General features: G+C 36.0%; 1 protein-coding gene across 1 annotated transcript; it reads right to left on the bottom strand.

Annotated features, from left to right (window-relative positions):
• Nucleotides 1-1,294: 1,294 nt before the first annotated feature.
• Nucleotides 1,295-14,401, bottom strand: LOC121419346 (arpin-like). The gene is made up of 6 exons (XM_041613768.1): nt 14,272-14,401; nt 6,113-6,190; nt 5,679-5,811; nt 4,945-5,151; nt 3,027-3,193; nt 1,295-1,407 (listed from the first exon to the last, which is right to left on the bottom strand). The coding sequence occupies exons 1-6, from the start codon at nt 14,359-14,361 to the stop codon at nt 1,399-1,401; spliced, it is 684 nt and encodes a 227-aa protein (XP_041469702.1). The 5' UTR covers nt 14,362-14,401; the 3' UTR covers nt 1,295-1,398.
• Nucleotides 14,402-16,880: the final 2,479 nt, after the last annotated feature.

Raw genomic sequence — 16,880 nt, 5'->3', positions numbered from 1 at the left:
ATTGTCATGGACTTTTCTTGCAGTCTTATATTTATGATGTACATTCAAATAACTTATTCAATTGAAAGCAAATAGTAAATCTATTTACCTTGTATGTAATTGTTAGCAAATCACACTACGTTACAAGAAAATTAGACTTTGAAATAGTTAAAAAGAGGGGCGATTGGAAATACCAATTAAAGTTTGAGATGCTAGGTACTATAATTTATTTTTTCAAAGGTTGCCAGCTCTACTTCCGTCATTTCAAACAGAACATCTGTTTAAAGGAGAAGGTCACACAGTGTGACTCACACTGATAGTCAATTTTCCCGGGGGGGGGCCACTTCCATTCACGAGTGGATACCATGCGCGACCATGGGGTCTCGAAAAGCACCCTAAACACGTAATTTCCATATTCTGAAAATGCACCCCTTACAAGTATTGGCGTGTGAATCCCTACCCTTAACAAGTATTGGAAACAAAACGATACTCTTGGCAAATATTTCCTGAAATGAACCCCTAAACAAGTACAGGAATGTTTTATTGTTACGGGTCCTTCGGTCGTCGGCTTTACCTTATTTGGTTTGGTACGACCCCACCTTCTACATCTCGCGCAAATCGGACTCTAAACACGAAGTGTTGGGGCAAAAAGGACATCCTTTATAAAACATTTTAATTTTGTTTTATCATCCCCGCAAATTCAACCCTAAACACGTAATTTTCCTAGCGAAATAGATACCCTTTTTTCATTATTTTTGTGTTACGTACGTAACGTGCCCTATCATGAAAAAGACATCCTTTTTACGTGTTTTTTTGGTCGCTCATGGTATCCACTCGTCAATGTAAGTGGCCCCCCTGGGCAATTTTCATACGATCAGAAAAATTAGATATGAAATACTGTTGAAGGTGTAATGATTAATGAATAAGGGAGTTATCAATTTTAAAACTTTCGATTTAGTGACATCCCAAACAAGCGGCTCCTCCATATGTTGTATGATGAATAATGCGTTTTTTCAAAACTTTGAAAGTGATTTTTTTTCTGTGTGGTGGATGTATCATCCGAGACCTTTCATACCCCTTTGTATAAAAAAATATTTGTTTTCATCATATTCCATTTAAAAATTTGAGTCTATGGAATTTATATTACATAATAAAATTATGGGGAAGCTGCTCGCATATGATGTCATAAATTGGTTATATTTGGCAGATTCTCTGACTATGAAATACCCAAAACTATGTTTCTTCTCCGTGCCTTACATTTGTTACCAATCTGGCCCAATAATGTTGGCTTGATGGATGTTTTCAGTCAGTCTGGTAAGAGAGTGAGTTGGATGTGAAGTTTATTGTAGGCTTTCTTTGTATCCTCTTCATACTAGGAGCGATTGACTACCTGGCCAGAGACGTATAATACCTTTTTTTTCAGTCATCCTAGAAGAGATGGAAATCAAATAAAAATACTTAATTATGTCAGGAATAGGGTCTGATCCTTTAATGATAGACAACATCTGCACAAAATATATTTGATGTATGCAATAGCATGAAACTTTGCTTCCGCCAATATTCTAGCCTCCCTATCTTTCCTGCACATGATATTAAAAACAAATCAAATTGTCTTTGTATAATCCATTCACCAAAATCATTACATTTCCATACTTTAATTCAATCAGACCAAATCATTGATTTCATTTATTATTGTACAATATGCCTATTTGATTTACAATTTACCCAACACGCAGTTATCTAAACTCCAAAAGCTCCAAAACGCTGCAGCACGCATGGTCACCCTATCCAAAAAACATGTTCATATCACACCCATTCTGAAAGCTCTACATTGGTTTAAGGTCAACAATCGCATCATCTTCAAAATCCTTCTCCTTGTATTCCATGCAATTAACGGTTCTGCTCCACAATACAATATTAATCTAATCAACAAATACACTCCTGTCAGGTCTCTACTTTCATCCAACTCTGGTTCCCTTGTCATTCCCAAATCTGTTAACACATGGGGGGCACAGGCTTTTGCTCACACTGGCCAACGCATTGCATGCACTTAGTAATTGCAGACGTGCAGGTTTACTGGCTAAATGCACATTGTCATTGCAGATCAGATGCGCATTTGAGGGACTTTACTTTTGCTTTAAAAAATTTCTTGTTTTCATAGATTAACATAGGAAAAACTTGATTATTGTTCATATTGTTCATATTTTTGCTTAATTCCGAGGCGTTGTACAACACAAATAGCAAGTATTCTTATTCGTGCAATGGTTCAAGATTTCGCATTCAATGAAAGAAATAAACACTTAATTCAACTCAGCTAATGCCTCGTTGAATAGAGCATCTGTCTCTCACTTCATGTGAAATCTTGCATCATAGCACTCATGCCTTTCGCTATTAGTATACTATAAAACAACATTAAATGTACTATTCTCATTTGATATTCAAAACTGATTTAACTCAAACTGAGTTGTATATTAGGGTGAATAATGGAATTACCAAAGGGTTAATCCAGTGAGTAAAATGTTCTTATGTAACATTGAGAACTGAGAAAATGATATCACTAAATGTCCATGATGATGATTTTCACAAATCCTCCAATTTCATTCATCTCAACAAAGAAAAAAAAAATCTTGAATCGCTAAAAGTTAAATTAAATATTACTGAAATTACACACAGATCCTTCAATTTAGCTAAACACCTCAAAAGTAAGTTCCCTCCTAAAGAACCCCCCCATCAAATTTTCCAGTATACTGTCTGATAGAGAACAAGTCAATAAAGCACAGATTTTGCTGTTTTTGAAAATGCATCATTTTCTGTTTGTGTTGTGTTCTTTCAGCCGTTAAGTCACGGATATCTCTAATTTTTCGAGAATATGATTCCTAACAACCCTAGCTATATCCCATGCTTGGTTTCAACTTAAATAATTTGTTACACTGGCAGATTTGATGGGGTTCTTTAGAGGGAAACTTACTTTTAATGTTGTGTTATTACAACTGCAAAAGCAACCTCACAGTAAGCTTAGTGACTTTGATCTCTTGCAATAAACTCACCCATTCATCATCCCCTGCTCCTTCATTCTCTTCTTGTCCTGGTTTAGGGTTGGGTGGGTCATGTGACTTGACACTCATAATCTTGTCTGTCCAGGATTCTCCTAACTGACCTGAGCCAGCCATGTTGGTTATCTCCTTTGTCTTCGTATCCAACTTCCCTACAGAGTCTTAGTCATTATATGAGTAAGAGAAGAAAATTATTATTGGTCTATTATGCAAACTAATATCATTCTACTTCCAATATATGCGGGCAAGAAGTGTTCAAATACAAGTCATCGTTAACCATCCTTTACATTATAAATAGGTATTAATTTGAAGCATCAGATCTTTTTGAAAGCCCACTTATGTTTGATTTTATCTTTCAATCCTGCAACAATCATTCCAGTAATGTAGGTAACTTGATTAGTAAGTAATCCCAAACTGTTGTAAAACGGATGCACTTGTTTGATTTCAGAGGTTACAAGATGCACATCGAGTGTTCAATGTTTGTGAGGTTAGAACAATGAATAGCAAACTAAATAATGCCATATTGAATAATGGGTATATCCATACTATATACTATACAGATTTGATGAATACCAACTTGTGGAGGTTATAAAGCTATATTTGTTTAAAATTTACATTTAAATTTTAGGAATTGGTCCTGAGGGTCCACTTCCATTGACGATTAGATACTAGGCATGACCAAAGAAATGCGTAAAAAGGATCTCTTTTTCAAGATTGGGCATGTTATGTACCGTATGTAACGTATTAAAGGGATGGTCTGGGATGAAAATATTTGTATTTAACTAAATAGAGTAACATTCACAAAGCAAAAGGCTGAAATTTCATCAAAATCCGATAATAGCAAAGCTACTGACTTTTGAGGTTTAGTATATTGTAAAAACAGTTATACACACATCGTCATGAATATTCATTAGATGGGCTAATGATGTCACATCCCCACTCACTTTCCTTTTTTATATTACATGAAATCATCATTTTAAAAATCTTAACTGAAAGGTCTGAATGATACGTCTCCCTTGTAATGAAATAAGTTGCAGCAATAAATAAATAATGCACTTAATCAGTTGTTATTCAAATATTTCTGGTTCTTGAAGGAAAAATTTGAATGAACATAATTTCATATAATACAATACAAAAGAACAAGTGGGGATAAGACATCATCAGTTTGCTGATTGAATATTCATGAAGACATGCCTTGAACTGTTCCACCGGAATAATGCAAATCTTTAAAATGCCATATCTTTGTTATTCCTTGTCTGATTTTGATCATATTTTCAGTGTATTGTTTGTCTGATTTTTCTTCATGCGTTCATATCAAATTATTTTCAGCCTGGACAATCTCTTTAAGGGTGTCGAAACACTAAAATAATGAAAAAAAATATATATATTATGCCAGGAAAGCCATGTGTTTACAGTGAAATTTTTGAGGGTGTAAAAAAAAGACTTAAATGCTTTATAAAGGATGTACTTTTGCCCAAACACGTAGTGTTGGGGTTTTGAGCGAGGTGTGGGAGGTGGGGTGGTACTAAACCCAATGTAAGTAATGGTAGAGCCGACGTCCGTGACATAACAATTAACATATTGCTGTACAGGGGGTCAATTCAGGGAATACTCGTCAAGGGTACCATTTTGTTTCCAATACTTGTTATGGGTAGGGTTTCACTAGGCAATACTTGTTAGAGGTGCATTTTCAGAATATGGAAAATACTTATTTAGGGTGCTTTTCAGAATCCAATGGTCGCGCTTGGTATCAACTCATCAATGGATGTGCCCTCCCCCGGGAATCTGTCTGTCTCTGCATCCAGAATTTGAGAATGACAATATGGATAGCATATCATGAAAATATAGAAATAGAAATTATGTAATAAATCTGAAATCTATAAGAGATAAAATTACTGAACCAGATTCTTACAAATGAAAGGTCCATCTCCTTTAGTCCTGAGTAAGATGCTATCATCATCTTCAAAATCCATATCCTTTAGTTCAAGCTCCGTCATCCAGAATGCTAGGCATCCATCAGGGGTGTGTCTTTGGGTCAGAGTCGTTAGGGATGGTTTGTTGACCAGTGTAGACAGCTGGGATTGTGTAAGGCGGTCAGTCTGTCCTTTGGCTTCTACCTCTTTAAAAGCATATGGAGTGAAATTTGGTGTCAACATTGGATTCTAGCTGGTATACAGAAATTAATATTACTAGAATGGCTTAAATAAGATAAAAGTTTAACTTTGAATGGATAGTCTAGGTGAATCCCATGGTTTTTAAAGTTGGCTATTGGTATGTAAGACAGTTGTATACAATGCATCAACAATTACGGCAAGAAAGGGAAAACCATATCCATATCCCCCAAAATAAATAAATCTTCACAATACCATAGAATAGTATTACTAGCATAGCCGGGCACTTAGGAGTGACAACTAGAACAATATTTTGAAATCATTTAAAACATAGGCAGGAGGAAAAAGAAGAGAGAGACAGACAGAGAGATGGGAAGGGTGAAAAAAGAGTAAGTGATAAAAATCAGGAAGGTTGAAGAGAAGAATGTGGTAGGTACAGCAAATGGCAAGATGAGGATCAGGATATACAATGGAAGAAAACTGAGTAAAGAGAGAAAGAATACAAAAAAGAGAGAGAGAGCTACCATTAACTTACTGTATGACGACATAAGATGTCCAGTATTGACCTTTTGAGTAGCATCCATGTTGGGTTCAATCTCCTCTCCATTGCTGTTGAATTGTCTTCTATGTGCAATGCTTACCCTCACATGTAATACAAAGTATCGACTCTGAAAATAAGAACAAATTCATCCTTGTTCAATGAAAAGCTCCCGTACTAATTCCTATTTCTCACCATCAGTTCCTCCAACACTGTGGATTTGAGTTGGATTTTTCTGTGCTATTGCAAAAGAAATTAAACAATATGCTTATTGTTTTGGTACCATAGTATCAGGCATTTTTTTTATATTAGTTCAATTATCACTACCTTATGTTATTAAGACACTGAGTTATTACTCAAAAAAAGTTTATCAACCTACAATTAGGAGTATGACACTAAGTTAAACTTAACATCTCAAACTCAGTACTTACTTTGTTGTGTTTAGAGTCCGTAATAACATGCCTAGACCTTGCTTTGATTGTTCCTTTCAATACAGCTCCAGATCCACTGCAAGTTAAACAAAGCAAATATTAATTGTTTTCTTTATCAACTATAGCTTTTATTTTTACTTTTAAGTTTGTGTGGATCTTGATATTATTCATCTTCAAAGTTTTGATTCTTTATAAACATGTGGAGCGCCCCCGACAGTCTCGCCTACATTACATTATTCCACATAGTAGCAGTGCCAACTTTGAAAACAATAAAATAAGTATTCCCCCCAAAATTATATACTGATATAATACTATGTTCATTGATTATAAATGATACTAGTATTTGACCTTGATAATGTGACCCAACACTTGAAAGTGATACTTGGTTACCCCTATGTCCATATTTCATAAACCATATCCTTAAACTTTCAAAGTTATTATGGCAATTCAACAATTACCCCACACATGGCGAAAGTCCATTGACCATAAATGACCTTTGACATTGGTCATGTGACCTGAAACTCACACAGGATGTTCAGTGATACTTGATTACTCTTATGTCCAAGTTTTATGAACTAGATCCATAAACTTTTAAGTTATATTGGTAATTCAACAAATACCCCAACTTGGCCAAAGTTAAGATTTGATGTTGACGCTGATGTTGCAAAAGCGGCGCCTGTAGTCTCACTCTGCTATGAAGGCCAGACCAAACTGGAGTCCAAGTCTATCATAAACCACAAGCTGTGGCCAACAATCTATGCTTTAAAATCTACTAGTACTATTAATTGGTAAATATACCCTATGATCTTATGACACAAGGCAAATATTACAATCTCCGCATAGCGTTTTGTAAAACTATATTGTATAAAGAGTAATAAAGAGTTTATTACACAAAGAAAGGTCTATCTTGAATCAATCAATACAAATTTTTAAAGTCACTAGTTAATTCTATTCTCCAATGGGAAAGAAAATTCACCTTCAAACCTCACCCTCATAAAAAGGAAAAGTTCTGTCTCCTTCGTTCTCCTTCTGTCAAAATTGAAAACAAAATGGCCAATCGATACCGAGAACGAACACGACAGAGGTCCAACTTTTCCTTTTTTCGAGGTTTCATTTTGTGCCTCGATGTCAGGATTCTGTGTCTCAAGATAGACCTTCATCCATATTATAATCGAGTTAAGTGCATATTTTTCCCCCGTTTATTTGGAGTGCTATATTGCGACCCCATTTTGGAGTTAGCCTGGGTTAGCCGAGTGAGTGAAGTCAATGGTACATGTAATTACTAATATTATGTCTTTTATTAATCACAGGAATAGTTTACCAACATTATTCGATTTATATGGGACAAAGTCTGAGAGCTAGTCTTCAAATTTGATGTCGACCGTCTGAACATTGTACGGTAATGTTTATTGTTGTGCCTGTGGAACATTATACCGAAAGCTTCGGTCTCTGTTATGGTTGTTCAAATCAGGGTACTAATGGATAATTCGTTTTTCATACCCGTTCAGCGTACAGCGAAAACGGAAAATCAGTACGTGGTTCGGTCTTTGAAAACAAAAAACGAAATCACAGCGTGAAAACACGTGCTGTGATTTCGTTTTTGTTGCTCAAAAACAGAATATTGAAATCAGAAATGTTTTGGGCTCTCTCTGATTTCTCATTTTATATTTGTGTTTTTATGTATCAAAAACGAAACCAGAACACGATTTTCGCTCTGTGACTTGTGTTTTCATGCATCAAAAACAAAATCAGAACACGCTCTCCGCTCCGTGATTCCGTTTGTAAAAACGAAAACAGCGAAGACGAGATCAGAGACTCCCTTTTCCAGTCCCTGCAACGTGATTTCGTTTTTCGTACAACCTCCAACCTACAGGCATATTAAAGAGCGCCCTCCAGGAGGTGAGGCAAGTTTCAATGGAGGTTTTAATAAACTGTACCACACATATTATGTTGAAGCCAGTTTAAAAGGAGGTGAGGCAAGTTTCAATGGAGGTTTTTATAACTGTACTCTAAATTATGTTGAAGCCAATTTAAATGGAGGTGAGGCAGGTTTCAATGGAGCTCAGTTTTTTAAAAAGAATAAACTGTACCACACATTATGGTGAAGCCACTTTAAAAGGAGGTGAGGCAAGTTTCAATGGAGATTTTTATAACTGTACTCTAAATTATGGTGAAGCCAGTTTAAAAGGAGGTGAGGCAAGTTTCAATGGAGGTTTTTTAAAAAGAATAAACTGTACCACACACATTATGGTGAAGCCACTTTAAAAGGAGGTGAGGCAAGTTTCAATGGAGATTTTTATAACTGTACTCTAAATTATGGTGAAGCCAGTTTAAAAGGAGGTGAGGCAAGTTTCAATGGAGGTTTTTTAAAAGAATAAACTGTACCACACAAATTCTGTTGAAGCCAATTTAAATGGAGGTGAGGCAGGTTTCAATGGAGCTCAGTTTTTTAAAAAGAATAAACTGTACCACACATTATGGTGAAGCCACTTTAAAAGGAGGTGAGGCAAGTTTCAATGGAGATTTTTATAACTGTACTCTAAATTATGGTGTAGCCAAGTTAAAAGGAGGTGAGGCAAGTTTCAATGGAGGTTTTTTAAAAAGAATAAACTGTACCACACATTATGGTGAAGCCAGTTTGAAAGGAGGTGAGGCAAGTTTCAATGGAGGTTTTTTAAAAAGAATAAACTGTACCACACATTATGGTGAAGCCAGTTTAAAAGGAGGTGAGGCAAGTTTCAATGGAGGTTTTTTAAAAAGAATAAACTGTACCACACAAATTCTGTTGAAGCCAGTTTTAAAGGAGGTGAGGCAAGTTTCAATGGAGGTTTTTATAATTGTACTCTAAATTATGGTGAAGCCAATTTAAATGGAGGTGAGGCAGGTTTCAATGGAGCTCAGTTTTTTAAAAAGAATAAACTGTACCACACATTATGGTGAAGCCACTTTAAAAGGAGGTGAGGCAAGTTTTAAAGGAAGTTCTTTCTAACCGTACTCCAAATTATGGTGTAGCCAAGTTAAAAGGAGGTGAGGCAAGTTTCAATGGAGGTTTTTTAAAAAGAATAAACTGTACCACACATTATGGTGGTCGAAGCCAGTTTAAAAGGAGGTGAGGCAAGTTTCAATGGAGGTTTTTTAAAAAGAATAAACTGTACCACACACATTATGGTGAAGCCAGTTTAAAAGGAGGTGAGGCAAGTTTCAATGGAGGTTTTTATAACTGTACTCTAAATTATGGTGAAGCCAATTTAAAAGGAGGTGAGGCAAGTTTCAATGGAGGTTTTTTTAAAAAGAATAAACTGTACCACACAAATTCTGTTGAAGCCAATTTAAATGGAGGTGAGGCAGGTTTCAATGGAGCTCAGTTTTTTAAAAAGAATAAACTGTACCACACATTATGGTGAAGCCACTTTAAAAGGAGGTGAGGCAAGTTTCAATGGAGATTTTTATAACTGTACTCTAAATTATGGTGTAGCCAAGTTAAAAGGAGGTGAGGCAAGTTTCAATGGAGGTTTTTTAAAAAGAATAAACTGTACCACACATTATGGTGAAGCCAGTTTGAAAGGAGGTGAGGCAAGTTTCAATGGAGGTTTTTTAAAAAGAATAAACTGTACCACACATTATGGTGAAGCCAGTTTAAAAGGAGGTGAGGCAAGTTTCAATGGAGGTTTTTTAAAAAGAATAAACTGTACCACACAAATTCTGTTGAAGCCAGTTTTAAAGGAGGTGAGGCAAGTTTCAATGGAGGTTTTTATAATTGTACTCTAAATTATGGTGAAGCCAATTTAAATGGAGGTGAGGCAGGTTTCAATGGAGCTCAGTTTTTTAAAAGAATAAACTGTACCACACATTATGGTGAAGCCACTTTAAAAGGAGGTGAGGCAAGTTTTAAAGGAAGTTCTTTCTAACCGTACTCCAAATTATGGTGTAGCCAAGTTAAAAGGAGGTGAGGCAAGTTTCAATGGAGGTTTTTTAAAAAGAATAAACTGTACCACACATTATGGTGGTCGAAGCCAGTTTAAAAGGAGGTGAGGCTAGTTTCAATGGAGTTTTTTTTTTTTAAAGAATAAACTGTACCACACATATTATGTTGAAGCCAGTTTAAAAGGAAGTGAGGCAAGTTTCAATGGAGGTTTTGAAAAAGAATGAATTGTACTACACATGATGGTGAAGCCAGTTTAAATGGAGGTGAGGCAGGTTTCAATGGAGGTTTTTTTAAAAGAACAAATTATGGTGTAGCCAATTTAAAAGGAGGTGAGGCAAGTTTCAATGGAGGTTTTTATAACTGTACTCTAAATTATGTTGAAGCCAATTTAAAAGGAGGTGAGGCAATTTCAATGGAGGTTTTCTTTTAATAGAATTAAATGTATTACACATTATGGTGAAGCCAGTTTAAATGAAGGCGAGGCAAGTTTCAATTAATGGAGGTTTTTTAAAAAGAATAAACTGTACCGGTATTATGGTGAAACCAATTTTAAAGGAGGTGAGGCAAGTTTTAAAGGAAGTTTTTTATAACCTTACTACAAATGATGGTGAAGCCAATTGAAAAGGAGGTGAGGCAAGTTTCAATGTAGGTTTTTGAAAAGAATAATTTATGGTGAAGCCAGTTTGAAAGGAGGTGAGGCAAGTTTCAATGGAGATTTTTAAAAAGAAAAAACTGTACTGGTATTATTTAAAGGAGGTGAGGCAAGTTTTAAAGGAAGTTCTTTATAACCGTACTCCAAATTATGGTGAAGCCAATTTAAAAGGAGGTGAGGCAAGTTTCAATGGACACACTTGAAAAAGCCATCTTGTAGCTTCTTGTCAACTTCTTGATTCACAATCACGCACGTGGTAGTATAAAAAAAATGCCTGCACTGTATGTACTGACTCGATGCAAGCGCTGCGTTCACGTGTATAATTATCGTGAAGGGTGCTCTTTAATATTGCCTGTAGCTCATACAAAAAAACCAAATCATGGTGCAGGAAGTGGAACCTCCATTGAAACTTGCCTCACCTCCTTTTAAACTGTCTGCACCATAATGTGTGGTACAGTTTATTCCTTTTAAGAAACGTACATTGAAACTTTCCTCACCTCCTTTTCAATTGGCTTCACACTCATGTGTAGTACAGTTATAAAAAAAACTCCATTGGCACTTGCCTCACCTCCTTTTAAATTGGCTACACCATAATTTGGAGTACGGTTATAAAAAACTTCCTTTAAAACTTGCCTCACCTCCTTTAAAATTGGTTTCACTATAATACCGGTACAGTTCTTTCTTTTTAAACATCTCCATTGAAACTTGCCTCACCTCCTTTTAAACTGGCTTCACCATAATGTGTGGTACAGTTTATTCTTTTTAAAAAACCTCCATTGAAACTTGCCTCACCTCCTTTCAAACTGGCTTCACCATAATGTGTGGTACAGTTTATTCTTTTTAAAAAACCTCCATTGAAACTTGCCTCACCTCCTTTCAAACTGGCTTCACCATAATTTAGAGTAGTTATAAAAACCTCCATTGAAACTTGCCTTGCCTCCATTTAAACTGGCTTCACCATAATGTGAAGTACAGTTTAATTTATTCTTTTTTTAAAAAAACCTCCATTTGAACTTGCCTCACCTCCTTTTAAACTGGCTTCACCATAATGTGTGGTACAGTTTATTCTTTTTAAAAACCTCCATTGAAACTTGCCTCACCTCTTTTCAAACTGGCTTTACCATAATGTGTGGTACAGTTTATTTTATTCTTTTTAGAAAACCTCCATTGAAACTTGCCTTACCTCCATTCAAATTGGCTTCACCATAATTTAGAGTACAGTTAACCTCCATTGAACTTGCCTAGCTCGCCTCCTTTTAAACTGGCTTCACTATAATGTGTAGTACAGTTTATTCTTTTGAAAAAAACTCCATTGAAACTTGCCTCACCTCCTTTTAAAGTGGCTTCACCATAATGTGTGGTACAGCTTATTCTTTTTGAAAAACTGAGCTCCATTGAAACCTGCCTCACCTCCATTTAAATCGGCTTCACCATAATTTAGAGTACAATTATAAAAACCTCCATTGAAACTTGCCTCACCTCCTTTAAAACTGGGTTAAACATAATATGTGTGGTACAGTTTATTCTTTTTAAAAAAACCTCCATTGAAACTTGCCTCACCTCCTTTAAAACTGGCTTTACTATAATGTGTGGTATAGTTTATTCTTTTAAAAAAAAACCTCCATTGAAACCTGCCTCACCTTCATTTAAATTGGCTTCACCATAATTTGTGGTACATGCAGTTTATTCTTTTTAAAAAACCTCCATTGAAACTTGCCTCACCTCCTTTCAAACTGGCTTCACCATAATTTAGAGTACAGTAATAAAAACCTCCATTGAAACTTGCCTCAACTCCTTTTAAACTGGCTTCAACATAATATGTGTGGTACAGTTTATTCTTTTTAAAAAACCTCCATTGAAACTTGCCTCACCTCCTTTCAAACTGGCTTCACCATAATGTGCAGTTTATTCTATTTAAAAAACCTCGATCCATTGAAACTTGCCTTAGCTGCATTTAAACTGGCTTCACCATATTGTGTACAGTTTATTCTTTTGAAAAAACCTCCATTGAAACTAATTGCCTCAATTCCTTTTATGGCTTCATCATAATGTGTGATACAGTTTATTCTTTTAAAAAAAACTCCATTGAAACTTGCCTCACCTCCTTTTAAACTGGCTTCACCATAATGTGTGGTACAGTTTATTCTTTTTAAAAAACCTCCATTGAAACTTGCCTCACCTCCTTTTAAACTGGCTTCACCATAATGTGTGGTACAGTTTATTCTTTTTAAAAAACCTCCATTGAAACTTGCCTCACCTCCTTTCAAACTGGCTTCACCATAATGTGTGGTACAGTTTATTCTTTTTAAAAAACCTCCATTGAAACTTGCCTCACCTCCTTTCAAACTGGCTTCACCATAATGTGTGGTACATGCAGTTTATTCTTTTTAAAAAACCTCCATTGAAACTTGCCTCACCTCCATTCAAATTGGCTTCACCATAATTTAGAGTATGTTATAAAAACCTCCATTGAAACTTGCCTCGCCTCCATTTAAACTGGTGCCGCTTCACCATAATGTGTAGTACAGTTTATTCGAAAAAACCTCCATTGAAACTTGCCTCACCTCCATTCAAATTGGCTTCACCATAATTTAGAGTATGTTATAAAAACCCTCCATTGAAACTTGCCTCGCCTCCATTTAAACTGGTGCCGCTTCACCATAATGTGTAGTACAGTTTATTCGAAAAAACCTCCATTGAAACCTGCATCACCTCCATTTAAATTGGCTTTACCATAATTTAGAGTACAGTTATAAAAACCTCCATTGAAACTTGCCTAGCTCACCATCTTTTAAACTAGCTGGCTTCACTATAATGTGTAGTAGGCCTACATAGTTTATTATTTTGAAAAAAACCTCCATTGAAACTTGCCTCACCTCCTTTTAAACTGGCTTCACCATAATGTGTGGTACAGTTGATTCTTTTTAAATAACTGAGCTTAAACCTGCATGCCTCACCTCCATTTAAATTGGCTTCAACATAATTTAGAGTACAGTTATAAAAACCTCCATTGAAACTTGCCTCACCTCCTTTTAAAATGGCTTCAACATAATATGTGTGGTACAGTTTATTAAAATCTCCATTGAAACTTGCCTCACCTCCTGGAGGGCGCTCTTTAATATGCCTGTAGGTTGTACGAAAAACGAAATCACGTTGCAGGGACTGGAAAAGGGAGTCTCTGATCTCGTCTTCGCTGCTTTCGTTTTTACAAACGGAATCACGGAGCGGAGAGCGTGTTCTGGTTTTGTTTTTGATACATAAAAACACAAATATAAAATGAGAAATCAGAGAGAGCCCAAAACATTTCTGATTTCCTATTCTGTTTTTGATCAACAAAAACGAAATCACAGCACGGGTTTTCACGCTGTGATTTCGTTTTTTGTTTTCAAAGACCGAACCACGTACTGATTTTCCGTTTTCGCTGTACGCTGAACGGGTATGAAAAACGAATTATCCATTAGTACCCTGATTTGTTCATGCTGAACTCCGTTGGCTTCACTCACCAAATACGAGGAGAAATTGAAAAAATAAAAACTCCTCGAAACAGACGGCTGCCAGCTGTCTAGTGGAACATTACCTTTTTTGAAACTGTTGTGGTTCCCAGATTCCAGACCAAGTCTGATTCTGTACTGGAACTGACTGAAGTGGTTTGTCATCATAAATGCGAGACATCTTCACGCAGGTTCGATTCGCTTCTCGCCTCGAAGCAGATTTCCTCACTACCAATCCGGCGTGCGGACTCGGCAGCGAAGCATGCGCAGTGCAGTGCAGCACTTGCTAGCCGCGCCGACTAGCTATCGGCGCGCTAGGCCAGTCTGCGCTGCTGGGAAACTCGCTCTGGGGATTTCTCTCACATCGCATATCGACAAGTGTCTGTAAAGGTGGGCGTGGTCAATTGCATCGACGAGACTTTTGTACAGTGCGTCCCAGAAAAAACGAAACCGAGATTTAGCGATGATTTATCATATAACTTAATCATAAATAAAATAGACAAATGACCTACCAATTTAAAGCTTAGAATCTGCTCTTTCATCTGATATTACTTATATTATTCCTCATTCACGCATGAGTGACGAAAAACAATTCGAAGAAAGGATACCAAAAACTCATTTGGCGGGTAGTATCTGAATTTCAAAAAGAAAATCACATGCCTAAAAGGTTCAATATCTGCTCTTTTATTTGATACCTTAATCACATAAAATGGTCAAGAGGTAAAAAAGTTATGTTTCCTCAAAATAATGCTTGTATTTTCATAATTTCATTAAATAAACATGTTTTTACTGGTTTCCCGCAGAAGCTATCGCACGGTAACAAAAGAATTGATGCATGGCTGATCGTCAACAAAACAGAGTGTCGAGTGAGTTTGAACGCTAGCCTGTAAAACCTCTTCATCTTATGAAATTATTGAAATTCAAGCCTTATTTCAAATAGTCAGAACTTTGTTATTTATTGACCATTTTCTGTAATTGAGGTATCAAATTAAAGAGCAGATATTGAACTTTTTAAAAATGTGGTTTTCTTTTTGAAACCCAGATACAGCCCGCCAAGTGACTTTTTGGTATCCCCTCTTCCAATTGTTTTTGCTCACTCATGCGTGAATGAATAATAATCTAAGTAATTTCAGATGAAAGAGGAGATTCTAAGCTTTACAATGGTAGGTCATTTGTCTATTTTATTTGTGATTAAGTTATGATAAATCATCGCTAAATCTCGGTTTCGTTTTTTGTGGGACGCACTGTATAACGGTGTGTGGAATTGCATCTATTCTAATTTTTTATTAAAATGTAAATTATAAATCATACAAAAATCACAACATTAACAAAGGATTTACATGATGAAATACAAATAATAGTGATTACAATAATACAGTTATCTATACTTTAACATGGGCCGCAGAAGCGGGGGGGGGGGGGGGATCGGAGGGCCGGCAATTAGCCTTCAGCCCCCTTTTTTTTCTGAAACCGTGTACAAAAACGTAAAAATGACCATATGATTGTGATTGATTTTTTGCATGGTCAGCCCCCCCCCCACTTTGAAAACCGTTCCATGGCCCCTGTATAAGTAGTGCCAAAATAAGTCGTGCATCTTATTTTGTCTGGGGGAGAGCAGCAATAGACATTCTACTTTGATTGATGAACATGCTTAGTCCTAAACTAAACTACTGAGAAATTCAAGCACCTTGATGATTACAAGTGACTTGATGTTTATAAAGATTATTACTGAACTGCCAATATCATTAATCAGTGTATATCATTCCGAAGTAGATGTGAATTTAGTTTATTTCATATTTTTTTCTAGTTTTGATACATATTTTCCTCAATGATTTCTTTAGAAGTTTCTTTAGAATCATGGAATATGCCAGAGTACTAATATGTTGTATATAGCAAGTGTAAATATTTCTAAATGTATTTTTGGGGGTAAAATTTAACTTCTACTAAGTTAAATATCATCAGTGAACTATTACACAATATTGAGAATCATGTGAATTCTCTCATGTATTTTTTCTTTGTTGGCAATGTCATCTTACTAATGTTCATGATGTCGACCGTATTTTTCTGTTCATATTTTGTTTTCACTAGTTCAGTTTTTTTTGCCAATAAATATCCTTGTACAAGAAAATTTCATTGTTTGTATTTTTATTTTTCAGAAAGAATACAATTATAAGCACCCATGGACATACTTTGACTGGTATGTCCATTTTAAGCTCATCTGGCCTGAAGGGCTAGATGAACTCTTCCTGTGGCGTGGTATCAACCATCTTCAAACTTTCAACATGCTTCTTCATTTGATGTCCGATTTCCATTCTGTTAATTCAATTATTGCATGGAAACCAACTCGCATATTTAATGAGCTGTGACCTTTGACCTGCGGACTCCAAATTCGAACTTAGCCTGTATTTTGGTGTCATCTACCTACACCAATTTTTAAAATCCATTAAATATTTTTTGAGTTATTGCACAGAAACCTAGTGGGGGAAGGACAGACGGAAGGACAGGGACAACGCTTAAATACCCCCTCCGGACTTCGTCTGCGGGGGCATAATAATGCTTGTATTCCATGATTTTACAAGTCCAAGAATCATTAATTACATGACTGTCTGTCACAATATCAAACTGAGATAGAATTTTCATTGTGGCATGTCATTTTGGTGGTAATTACCAAAACTTGAAATAAGCTTCACCACTGTTTTG

Source organism: Lytechinus variegatus, chromosome 7 (genome assembly GCF_018143015.1).
Source record: "Lytechinus variegatus isolate NC3 chromosome 7, Lvar_3.0, whole genome shotgun sequence".
In the NCBI taxonomy this organism is placed as follows: Eukaryota; Metazoa; Echinodermata; class Echinoidea; order Temnopleuroida; family Toxopneustidae; genus Lytechinus; species Lytechinus variegatus.
Note: the sequence above shows the minus strand (reverse complement) of the source record. Positions and strands in the feature narration are given on the sequence as shown.

Coding starts and splice junctions, on each gene's coding strand:
- LOC121419346 (XM_041613768.1), bottom strand. CDS start 14,361: ATGTCTCGCATTTATGATGACAAACCACTTCAGTCAGTTCCAGTACAG. Junction 5,152..5,678: donor ACATCTTATGTCGTCATACA/GTAAGTTAATGG, acceptor ATGCTTTTAAAG/AGGTAGAAGCCAAAGGACAG. Junction 3,194..4,944: donor AGGAGATGGACCTTTCATTT/GTAAGAATCTGG, acceptor ATAATGACTAAG/ACTCTGTAGGGAAGTTGGAT.